Raw genomic sequence first — 12,570 nt, 5'->3', positions numbered from 1 at the left:
TCTTTCTCAGGCAGTGTGTTTTCAATTTTTACTGCTGGCTGTATACAGTGTACGCTGCATTATTGATACTTTTTTTCCCTTCCTCTGCTCTTGTTAGACTTTTCTTGTCCTTATATCATCACACAGGCCACATTGGCTACGCAGCCTGGAGAATTGCAGTGAATTTGACCCCAACTGGTCTATATTTTATTGCTCTGTGTATAATACATGTTTGAAATCCTCCCCTATCCCATACACACAAAAAATAATCTAGTGCCTTGTCTATTTCAAGTGTTGTCCTGGTGAGGCAGAGTGAGATGACTGGAGGGGGATACTTACCTTCAGCTCTTCTAGTTCAGGAGACAGGGGGGATTATTATGAGGGGCTACAGAGGGGAACGAGTGAGAATGTGTTCGTTTGTCTATGTGTGTGTTAGTTCGGTGATAGACTGACGACCCATCCAACGTGTGCCCTGCTTCTTGTTTATTGTGTGCTGGGATAGGCTCAAGTCCCCTGTGACACATGCTCGTGAACATAATGAGCAGTTTAGAAAATGTACAGAGGGATTAAAAAAAAAACTTCCCTACATAAATCAACTCAGAATAAATGATTTATTTTTACATACCTTTATTTATATTTTCTAGTTGTGGAGCTTGAAGTGTAGGATGAAGGTGGATATCCTCTGAAGGTGATATTCACAGCTCCAGGCTCCTTCTAATTATTACCTCAGAACTGTCTTTGCCATCCATACATGAGAAATGTCTGCAAAGTAACTTTACTCTGAGGAGGCCTATTTGAGATGTAGCTTTTTTTTGACTGTCATTCTCATTACCACAATTGCATTTGAAAGACACAGAAACAGGGTGTATACACAGTTAGACAAGATATAAACGAAAGACAATAGCAAAAGGCCTTTTGTTTGATTCATGTACACTGTGGCAGGGTTACATACTGAGGGTAAGGCGTCCATTTTGCTGACACAGTGCTGAAGTGAAAAGATGGCTTTCTGGATGTGGAGTGCCGGTTTGAAAGATTGGGTTACCCCAGACACTCCCAGTGGATCTCCCAGCCAAATGGATCTGGATCTCACGCTTGGGCGCATATATTGAATGCCATAAGAGGTCTCTGAGGTCTCCTTCAGTGGGAGGAATGCACAGCTTAACAATGTGGAATTTTCACCAAACTAAATTTTGCACCAAAGAAAAGTAATAGCAAGGACACTGGAACACAAGGGACAGACACTGGGTGCATACTGTACCTACTACATTTGTGCAGGTTGCTTATACCGGATAAAGGGGCACATTCTCAGTCTCCTGAATAGGAACATACTGCACAGGTTCAGGTAGGATCTCATAATTCTTTAATAAAGTCTTACCACTGACTGCCACTTTTTCTCTAGGGGAATATGGGTATTATGTTGTCAAATGAAAAAAATAAGCAAAATGCCAATTCACACACATCCTGGAGTAGAACAATGGCATTACAGCTACTCCCAAACATCTGGTCCGACTGCCCAGTTTCAACAAGGACTGGCCAGACTCTTAGCAGCACTGAGTGCCACTTGCATTGAGGTTATGTTCAGGCGACGACACCGCAGAGGATCAACCAGGCTAAGTTATCTCTGAATAAGCCATCCATTCTGCTGCGTTCTGATGGAAGAATTCTTGGGGGCTGTGTAATTATATTGCTTTAAATGAACCCCTGAGGATGCCCCTGCCAAAGCGCCCACAAAGTCTCACACTTGGGTGAGTGTCAGAAACATATCGCTTGTGTATGCACTCATGTGTGTAGCTGTGTGTGTTTTGATGCTTAGACTGGCGTTAAAAAGGGAGGCCGTAGTGGTTCTGATACGCCTCACAAGTGAATTTAATTAAATCATAAATATGAGCTGGAGGCCGCCACCCAATTTAATGTAATGGATGATGTGGGCCAGTCCATCTCTGGCAAAGCAAAGTTCTGGACCCGTTCAAATGCCCTTGAAGCTTATTAAAAGTGCCTGGCACGGGGAGATGCTCGCAAAGTTGTTTAATGGATGCCCTGCTTGCATTCAGTATGACAGTTAATGTTAGGCCGTACCATTTCTGCTTTGGAAGAGGGGTTGTGTCTCCATTGTGGAAGTCTGCCACTGAAGTCCAATCTTCATCTGATCCTCATTATATCAATGTAACAAAAGCTAATATATGACAGACAACATGCACATTTGATGATATGCTTGTACTAAAACAAAATTGAATATGACAAGCTTTAGAAACCTCAATGTATTATATAAACTGTACAGTATGTGATCATTTTCTGTGACAAATTATCTTTAATGTTGTCATACGGATAGGCAATATTTATATGGTTTTGTATTTTATCTGCACATAATGTACAATAGTAGAATATTATTATGATTTGTGTTCTTATTTCTGTTTTAATATGCATACAATATAAGGTATTATGTAATGTTTTATGTATACAGTATGTAATGAAATACAGTATCTGCAATGTGTTAAAAGTTATTCAATTTTATAATGTCTCTGAAACCGTGTAATTTTTCATCTAATTAGCACAAATGAACTGTAACAGCAAACAAGACTAACAGTGAAAAGAATACTAGTTTTAAACACTTTTTTATTGTTGGCTTTGCCTAGGTCAGATTTTTCTTTTGTGATTTACGGCAGGTAGACCGGCTCTACAGTTACACATTCTGATGGGTCGTAGATTTCTTTGTAACACCGGAAAAGCTTTTGCGGCCAGGCCAAAGGTAGCATTACATCTCTTCATACAGTATTGTATTTTAATTACATTTTAGAAATTATCTGTTGATGTTATAGATGACACTGGGCAGTACCATCACAAAAAAGGAAAGGAAGGAAATGAAACAAAGAACTAAAAACTAAAAGGGAAAGAGACAATTACAGGATTGTAAATGATTCAAACTGACCCCGAATTGGCCCTCGGGTATGTAAAATGCCTATTTCCTTCATGAAAAACCTTTACAATGCGCAATGTGGTTGTAACAATGACTGTATAAACAGTTCATGGCTACCATTTCTTCCGCTGGAATTAAAACACACTGAAAGTTACATATAGCCACTTTAAAATAAACCATAAGTTCACAGTCATTAGTTACTCTCAGTGTAACCTAGTTACAATGAGCTGCAGCGCTGAGCCTTTTCAAAACAAAACTGAAAGCTTCAACAAATGTTATGCTGCTTGCGTGTCACCATTGATGAATCATTTGCTAGGACAGACAGATGTTGTTGCATGGGTTTTGTCCCACCCGGCAAAAGCAGAAGAATCTTTTCCTCGGGCTCCCGGAGTGCTGGATGCTCCCTAAATAGACCTAGCACAAGGGTGTGTAGAATGGGACCGCACAGGGTGATGGGTAATGGAGTCATTAATAACACAGACCTCCCTTAAGATGCTCAGATGTTTGTTAGCGAGAGCCACCAGGGAGTGAGAAAAAATAGGATGCAATTTGATACAATGAAAAACATAAAAGCAGTGGAAGATCTTGATGATGATCGTGGTTTTGCTGTCATAGGTCTTGTCTGATGGGTTTACTGTGTTCACTCCCATGCACACAAGTATTTTAGATAGATAATGAAGGGACAAAGAAGCCATTTCCTCATACAGTTTTTAATATTTCCATCACATGTGCAACACAAAAAAAACGAGGTCTGCCAAATACAGAACTCCATATTTGTACAATACATTTTAATAACATCAGAGATAAATGTCCTTTTGCTGCAGGAGATGGTGATTTCCTGTAAACTGTGTACGAACAATTCTCAATCAAAATGTCAAAACATTAAAGTTTTATACAAAAGTGCATCTCAGGTTCAATGAATGCAAAACATTTACATAACAGAATGGTTTAAAGTTTTGTATGATGCCACAGTAGCTTCCAGCTTGAGCAGAGAGCAATGGTACACAGCAAAAAAAAAAAAAAAAGGAGTATTTGGGCACTCTCCAGGAGAGCCAGGGATGGAGTTTTGTAACTACAGTATATCCCCAAAACAGACTGAAATTATGTTCAGTCTTCATGACCCCAAATCCAAATGGATTTACTTCCCCGTTGCGAAAAAATAAGTATGGATAACAAAACATAACGACTAAAAAAAAAAATTCCAGTAATCTCCAGGCTTCAACGAGCAGTAAACATTGACAACAGAAATGTACAGGTTAAGTCAGTGGGCTGGAGATTTCCCCATGCTCTGAGAGCCACATGGGAGCTTCACGCCTCTGTTCACGAGCCAACCAGAGGAACTAGCCTTTTCCAAATCTGTGTCACTGCGTTTGCATATATCAGCATCCTGTCCTGTTTTCCTCTTCTCTGTGTTGTTGTTCTTTCTTCCTTTCCCCTTTTTGTTTGCCTCTCATCTAAACTCCAGCACAGGCAGTGCAGATTAGTCGCACCGCCGTTCCCAGCTGGTCCTCTGGCAGCCATGTTATGACGGACACACAGACAAGATCTCAGCTATATGCTGGTGAATCAAGCTTTTCTACCCCATAATGATTGACCATGTGAGGATACAGAGTGACATACTGCGCGGTAGGGGTGGCGCTGATGAAAAAAGTCCTCCTGACAACACGTGCTGGTTCCTACAGCTTCCTACGCTCTCAGTGGCACCCTGTTTCTCCTTTACACAACTAGGTTGAGTCCCATGTGGTCTGATTGACAATGTCATTGATATATTTTTTCCTCTTCTCTTTTTTTGGACAAACATTTTGAACTGTACATTGGCAAATACTGTATAAGATTGCAATATAGCTGTAGTTAAGCAACACATGAAGAGTCCTATGTACAAACAAGTTGGCTTTTTCTTTATTTTTGAAACAATGGTTAGTAAAGAACGGAGAGGGTACTTTTATGTTCTGTCCCCCTCTTTCTTTTATTTTCTCTGCCTTGCTTTTCTTTTTTCTTGCTGTGGCATGGTTCCTTGTGGTGAAACTGAATTGGAAGTTCAGTGCAAGACAGTCAGTGGGAAACTGCACTGACGGTAATTGGCGGTCAGACATTTTTCTCTGCGTCATGTGATCCTTGTTCTTGGCCACGGCGCTGATCTTTGCCACGTTAGCTGCTGTGCTGGGTCAACGCGTGGTTCTGTAAGGACACAAAAAGAAACAGGGGAGACATTATGATCACATACAACAAATATATCTTTCATTTTCCTTCCTTTTCATTAAAAGGACAGGGCACATTGTTCATCTTCCATTCCAAGGACATGTTCTAAACCTTGAAATGTATTGTTGCAATCATAATGCAATCATAACACGTAATCTTATAACTGACAACTCTTTTGATTATCTTGACATTTGAACATTGTCATTATTAGGCTTTCATTATCCAGCTCCAATTAACTTGCACAGGAGTCAAACCTGTGTGGGCTCTGGGATTAGGCATAGTTAAATCGTGGTCTAACACAAAGGCACAAGACCACTGACAGATAACATGCCATTCCTCAGAAATCCTGCCTCCTGATCAAAGACTGTGTCCATGGAAACAAATCCATAGCAAGGCACAGAGACACCTGATGGAATATCACCCTACCCAATTTATTGAATTTGCTTCAAACGTACAGTGCAGAAAAAAGAAGTTGAGAAATACTTTATGTCCAGGTGAGGCCGCTGACAATTTGATTCTCCACACTAAATAAAATTGTAACGGTGCACAATTCGCTTTGACAGAATAACAAGCTGATGATATCATTCTGTTTTGCTGTATCTCCCAAATTTATGCAGACACACACACACAGACCGTTGAGAGTGGTTGTAGTGGGGCAGCTGTGCCAGGTTCTTTAAAGGGAGTGTGGACCAGGGGGTGTGTAACTGGTGTCCCTGGTGGGCTGAATCCAGGTCATCTTTTGAAGTGACTGCTAATCCCTTTAATGCAAACTACATGCCCCACTTGCTGCGCTCTGTTTAAAACACGGCCTTGGACTCTCTAAACTGGCATGGACTAGACACACCTGTCACAGAGTCATCAGCACGCATGCATGCACAAATACACACACACCTCAGTGAGTGCAGACAAACATTCTGTTGTGCACAGATATGAGTGAACAATGATGTTAAATGACATTTTCAAGTTTTAAAATAAAACGGTAAGGAGGAGACAATCTAAAATGATTAGGGCAACCACAGTGTGAAGGTTTACCACAGCAGTCACCTTCAGTCCTGTTGGTGCAGAGTCTCTCGGGCCGCACTCGGAGACGACTATTAGCCCCCCTTGCATTCATTCCTTTCCACTTTACCCTTTCAGCTGCCTCCATATAAAGCATTTAAACACCTCGACAGCTTTCCTTTCAGCTAGGGCGATTACTTCCCGACAGGTGGGGTAATAAGCTGTTTGACGGGGAGCAGGAGTGTGACCCCTGAAAGGGTTAGTGTGGCTCGCTTGGGCCCTGCGCTCCCTTTTTTTAAAGAGGCGGCCCCGGACAGCTCCTCTTTTTCCCTCTCTTCTCTCTTGCTGAAATAAAGCTCCTTTAAGTGAGTCTGGGAGGAGACTCCCCACGGGATGCTCTCTCTCTCTCTTTCTCTCGCCTCACCTCACCTCCTCCCCCTCCTCACACTCCACCAACCCCCTACCCCCCGGTGAAGACATCCTTGGCGTTGCCGAGGAGGGACAGGAGCACAGCAACCTTATTAATGAATGCGGCCCATTACCCGTCAGCCTGGCTCCTTGGCGACTCCCAGAAGCCCCTGCAGTACGTGACTTCAAATGGCAGGATATTGACACGAGGAGAGCAAAGCGGCTAGGACTGAGTGTGTGTACCTGTGTGTGTGTGGGGGTGTGTGCGTGCGTGCGTGTGTGTGTGGAAGAGAGAGAAACAGAGAGTGAAAAATTGTGCATGCCTTTGTGTGAGTGTGCCGGTGCATCTAGGTGTGTGTGTGTGTGTGTGTGTCTGTAGACCCCAAAGGAACGTAGCTCCTTGGATATAATGTAGGGCTCGTAACAGCTATTAGAGGGGAAAATAACCTCTCTGGGGAATGGCTCCCCCCTCTGCATGTCCCAGCTCTGTCTGACACACACTGCATTCTACCTTTTCCTCAAACATGCCAGGAGTTTTCTCACTGAGGGCTTTCTCAAGGACGGTGTTAAACGACTTCAGTGGCTGTGGCAGCCATGCAGACTAAAGGGAAATAGAGGAAAAGAGGGGGGAAAAATGTTAAAAGAAAATGAAACTGATACCTTTATCTCTGTGGATACTCAACTCTGTGGAGTTGCTATAAACTGTTCTGTGTATGAGAATGGAAGGTGGAAGGGAGCGACGGGTAAAAACCACTTCCCAATTTTCATCCTTGTCAAGTCTGTCAAATACCTCTGTACCAGCATTGTATAAGTTAAATACTTATAGTACCCAACCATAAATGTCAAACTAGATGTGTGCAAGAAAATGACAAAAATATCCACTGCCCCGGCAAGAAGGATGTCACTAATGGTGTCACACCAGAATCACTGCAATTTAGGATTAGATGCCCTCCATTAAGCCTTTTAGCTCTCATCCTGACGCCCTCCTTCAATGCCATCCTATTCCCCCTGAAACTCTGCCATTCCTCTTATCATCCATTTCCTTCCCTTCAATGCAACCCTTAATCTCCTCCCCGATCCTTTCAACCACCTGCTGGCCACACAGGCCTGCTGCAGGGCCCGGTTACCAGCAGTGCTCAGGTAAACCATAGCAGTCAATTCTCCACTAAATTAAATTTTGCTGTGATCAATAATGTGCACCCGCTTCTCCCTTATGAAGGCCGGCTGCATTGGCTCGGATCGAGCTTCTTCCTCCTCAACGGCTCTGTGCCACCATTAAAACCACCACTTTCATCTGATTACATCACCCTACTGCAACGCCCTCAGGGGCACTGGGATGGGAGGGGGAACATCCGGCGGGGGTCTTGTGTACCCATGCAAACAGGTGCAACATGTCTTAGGAATTTAACACTGCCGCAGAGAGGGAGAGGGTGAGAAAAAATGGGAAACGATTGGGGAAGAGCAGAGAGCGAGAAAGAGCAAGTAGGCTGGAGAGTGGATTTATTAACTAATCATTCTTCGTGTCGTTCCCCATTGCTCTGGCCTCCATCGATAGTACCCGGTCTCCAGTGAGGCAACAGAGGTGCATCTCTTACATCAGCTCTGCGAAGGAAGTCCAGCGAACTAGCATCCACATGCTCTCTTTCATCTGATCTCGCTGTATTAAAGACAATCTTCACATCATCCAACATCACAGAGAGAAGATATAAAGCTTAATCGCAACAATGTTTGATTAGCATAATGTTAATACCTGCAGTGCACATGTTAAGTACATTGTGTCTGCTCTTCTACCTGCTGTTATCCAGCGTGTATGGAGCGGTAAGAGAGCTGAGTGAGCAGTAACAACGCTTTAAGCCATGGTTTTTTCAAGGCTTCTCTAACAAACAAAGCACCACTGACCACTGAAATGAACAGTATTTGTCACATTATTTATCCCTCAAATTCTAAGTGCTGTTTCGTTAAGTTATAATAAATTATTAACAATTATTAATTAAATTATTAAATCATATATATTGCGTACAATTTTAATTAAAATTAAATTAAAATTAGTACTTGAGTAGTTGAACTGACACTTAATGAAAGCACAAATAAATGCATTCATCTTTACCCGGCCTTTTAACTAATATGGTTGAAATTGCTGTAATTACATTGTTTTAATGACAAGTTCTGTGTAAGTCAGTATCATGTAAAATAATAATAAAAAATGATCAAAAAAACAAAGCCAAAATGTATAATTATTTTTGTTGACGAGGAAAGGGTATGAATTCTATAAAAAGGCAAGTAGGAAGAAGTGCAACTTTAGAACAGATCCTAACACTGTTTGGGGGGTACTATCTGCTAATGTTGTAGTCGGACAAAAAGAATACTTGTAACACAAAATGAAAACTGATTCACATTTTAGAGTAGTTAGTATTAATAAATGTATGAAGACATTTATTTCTGACAGTTGACATGCTAGTCCAACTGATAGATTTGCAATTGTGAGTCAAGTAAGTCTTAGTTACAGTAAAGATTACTCGTTAAAGAAACTATTTAATTAGAAGAGTGAAACACATTCATAACCCCTGCGGCTAAAGTGTCTTATTTGGTTTATCTATAATCAGAAATTTGAAGGAACTGTCAAAACTGTAAACATCCCCCTCTAAGCTCTGATTAAAAGTCTTATCAGTCTGTGCCGAGTCTCTCTCCTACCCTGCATGGCTTACATGCATACATCTGCATAGCTGCATCTGGAGCACGGGGAGTGTGCACTAAACCACTGAGACCTGTGCATACCCGTAGTCATCACTTAGGAATTTAATTAACGCATAAGAGGATGTCATCAAATGATACTAAAACAAAGAACCTGTGGTCTTGCTTTGAGGCACTAGACTACATTGTGACTTTAAGCAATGGAAACACTTGGATGTTTAAGCAAAATTCAAGTTTGTGTAATGATTTAAAGCTAAAGAATGGTCAGTTACGACCCCCATTGTGGCTTGGGTAATTCTGTAAAAGTTCTGCCACTGTGTAAAGTGTTTTGTTATCGTTCAAAACCGCTGTGGAGAAAGACCAGAGTGCTGCATTCTGCCTTGATCTTTGATGGTGTGTTGAACTCGGTCCAGTATTGACTCAGTACTCCCTTTGTGCATTCCCTACTGTTGACCAGTCCGCTGAGGGAGTAATCCTTCCCCGTTTTGACCTCAGGCCGTGCTTACTGCTGGCTAGTTCGGCCAATGAAGAACACAATCAAATAAATAAATAATACAGCAGTTGGCATTCTCCACAGTCATCACTTATCAGGCCGTAGGGAGGGTTGACCCCAAACACTGTTGTGCCACAACTGGCCTGGTCTCCTTGGTAACAGACCGTCTTGTTTGAAGTGAGGTGCCCGGGGAGTCATGGTCGTACAGTAACAGCACTAGGCTAGGGTGGAGTTGACAACGGGAATGGATTTTATGGTCTTCTATGTGTGTCATTTTACCTATGGAGATATTCACGCTGAACGCTTGTAAAAATATCTAATAAATCCGTAATGCTTGAAATGCTTTGATTAGATGTCTAACCACCCCAACCAAATGCTTTCGAGGTGTAACCGGAGATGACGGACCACCCTTTTTGTGGGCTGGTGCTTTGTAGCTCCAAATGATACTCATTACCCTGTCTAAGTAGACAAGTGAATGGTACTAGAAACCCACTATGCAGTGATCCCGCTGTTTGACTGAGGTAGCAAAACAACTGCACAACTGCTGTGTTATTATGGGGCCTCATTAAGTGAGGAGAGAGTGGGAGACGGGGAGAGGGAGAGAGGGAAAGCAATAGAGATGGCCGGCGAGAGGGAGAAAAAAAAAGAGAGGTAGAAAAAAAATAACACAAGAGAGCGATACAAACTGTATTCTGAGGTGATAGCAACACACAGATGCCTTTCCAGCCAAAATGAAGACTATGACTAAAGAACCCAATTAAGGGCTTTCTTAGGGGAGCCATCTTGGGAGGGGGATGGGTCTTCCCGGGACATGAGCCCTGGGCTACATCCTCTAATTAGACAGAGCGAGGGGGGAGGATCTCTGCCTGTCACTGGGAGGGAGATGGGGTCCATGGGGTTCCACATGTCAGTCCCAGAAACAAAACACAATTACTCTCACATTTAACCACTTCAGTCAGGGACAGACTTTGACTAGGGATGCTACAGAGTGTCTGGCCCCCCTCCCTCTCCTGTGCTGCTAGATATGCCACTTCACAAATGCGGAAAATGTTGAGGACTAAATTTGCTAGTGCATTTCCGCACTTCTATGGGAAGGCGAGAGTTGATCCTGGACTCTCATGTTTTCCCTACGAAATGGAGGGGCGAAACAGAAAATGAGCTTTTAATTGACTAGTCACTCAGCATCCTTTTCTAAAACTGAAGAGTTAAATTACTTTGGTGGTGCGTTGTGTGAATAGTAAATTCGAGAGGGAATAATTGTTCTAATGTTGTTTATTTTGGCCTCTGCTGATTTTGTTAACATCAACAACAGCGTAATAGACAAATCAAATCACTACAGGCAGTACATAAAACCTGTAGTGATTTACCTGAGCGCTTATAATGGCATTTATCAAAGTTGTTGAAAAAGTCAACTAAGAAAAGTAAAGGAGACATGTTTGAGGGAGAGATCTGGTGATGGATTCTAGCACAGTACACCGAGCGTCTCCTCTTTGTTTGGATTTAACTTTCCCAAGTGGCGCAACACAGGAAAAAGAAAAAAAGAACAGCTCAAAGGCTTCTGGGAGTTTTTGTCATGTCTCCCTCCAGACAATGTGTTTGCATGCACATATCAGACCCTGGGAGAGACAGACACAAAGACAAATACATAGAAGTACATACACACACACACACACACACACACACACTGAGAAAAAGAATATCCTCCCAGGATCATTAGGTCTGTCATGCTGTCTTATTCTGATCCACCTACAAAACTAGAACACCACTATTGTGATACATCCCTAGTCATCTAAGGGTGTTTATGTCCCCATTTACAGTGTGTGTACAGTGTTGTACATAATTATAAATAAGCTTAAATATTAATGATGGCACCTCACAAGCTGCTGTGTATTTTTTTCTAATTCATTGTTCTTTTATTTTGTAGTGCAACTTTTTGAAATGGTGACAGAATTCTGAGCACCTGGGGTGATGAAGAAGAAAACAAGTTGTCATATAAAAGAAAGAAAATACATATACAACTTTCAAAAGCGTGAAGAGCTGTCATATTTGGCAGATCAAGATATTCATAGAAAATGGGGTGTTTGAGAGCCGCTTAGGGAAATTCACATGAAGCTTTGCTTTTGTGCGACACTTTTGGGACTCGGGGCAGTTGGGGCGTTTTTGGGGGCATATTTTAAAATTCATAAAAAAGAAAGAGGAAAGAAAAACTTCTGGGGAATTCAATCTCTGTGCTTAATGCTGAAACGTGCCATTCTTAAAATTTGAAATGAAAAGTAAGTGGGGAAAACAAAGGCCTAAAATATTGTTTTGAAGAGCTATCATTCATAGAATCAACTTTAGCTGTCCCATGAAATATAATATAAAAATACAGCACACCGGATACACACTTTGGATACATTTAACTTGTTCCATGCACTCTCCCCCACCTCCTCCCTCCATTCTATGCAACTGTCCATCTCTCATTTTTCTCCCTATTTTCCGTTTCAGACAGACATTATGACACGCCTAGCTGTTTACACCTAGTGACCGTGAAGCCTATAAATATGCTTAATTAACACAGTGGAATTGGTCACAGCTTGGCAATAATGGCTATCACACGGGGAGAGGAGAATCTCATTTGTGTGGGGAAGTAGAACATGATGCAGATGTGCTCTTGTCACTTTCAGCACTCATTAAGGCCAAGGAGCTTTGGATTGTCTTTGAAGGAATCCTTTTAAAAGACACTCCAATTAAGGTACGTGTCCTGCGGGCGTCTGAGAAGAGGGAGAAGTCATACAGTACCCCAGTCCTCCTTCTACTCCTCCGTCAATCGCGGCGCGACTTAACACATGACTTACAATCTTGTGTCACTTCCAAGGAATGATAATGAAATTGGAGGATGGAGGGG

At 42.1% G+C, this 12,570-nt stretch overlaps 1 protein-coding gene across 7 annotated transcripts in view; it reads right to left on the bottom strand.

The window, feature by feature from the left end:
* Positions 1-3,587: 3,587 nt before the first annotated feature.
* Positions 3,588-12,570, bottom strand: part of LOC117953863 (zinc finger protein 521) — a 90,566-nt gene continuing 81,583 nt past the window's right edge. For all 7 annotated transcript variants that reach the window (XM_034887268.1, XM_034887267.1, XM_034887261.1 and 4 more), the window contains one exon: positions 3,588-5,071. In XM_034887268.1, coding sequence (XP_034743159.1) covers positions 5,042-5,071 — 30 coding nt within the window. In that variant the 3' untranslated portion in view covers positions 3,588-5,041. The remainder of the gene's footprint in view (positions 5,072-12,570) is intronic.

Source organism: Etheostoma cragini, chromosome 12 (assembly GCF_013103735.1).
Source record: "Etheostoma cragini isolate CJK2018 chromosome 12, CSU_Ecrag_1.0, whole genome shotgun sequence".
In the NCBI taxonomy this organism is placed as follows: Eukaryota; Metazoa; Chordata; class Actinopteri; order Perciformes; family Percidae; genus Etheostoma; species Etheostoma cragini.
Note: the sequence above shows the minus strand (reverse complement) of the source record. Positions and strands in the feature narration are given on the sequence as shown.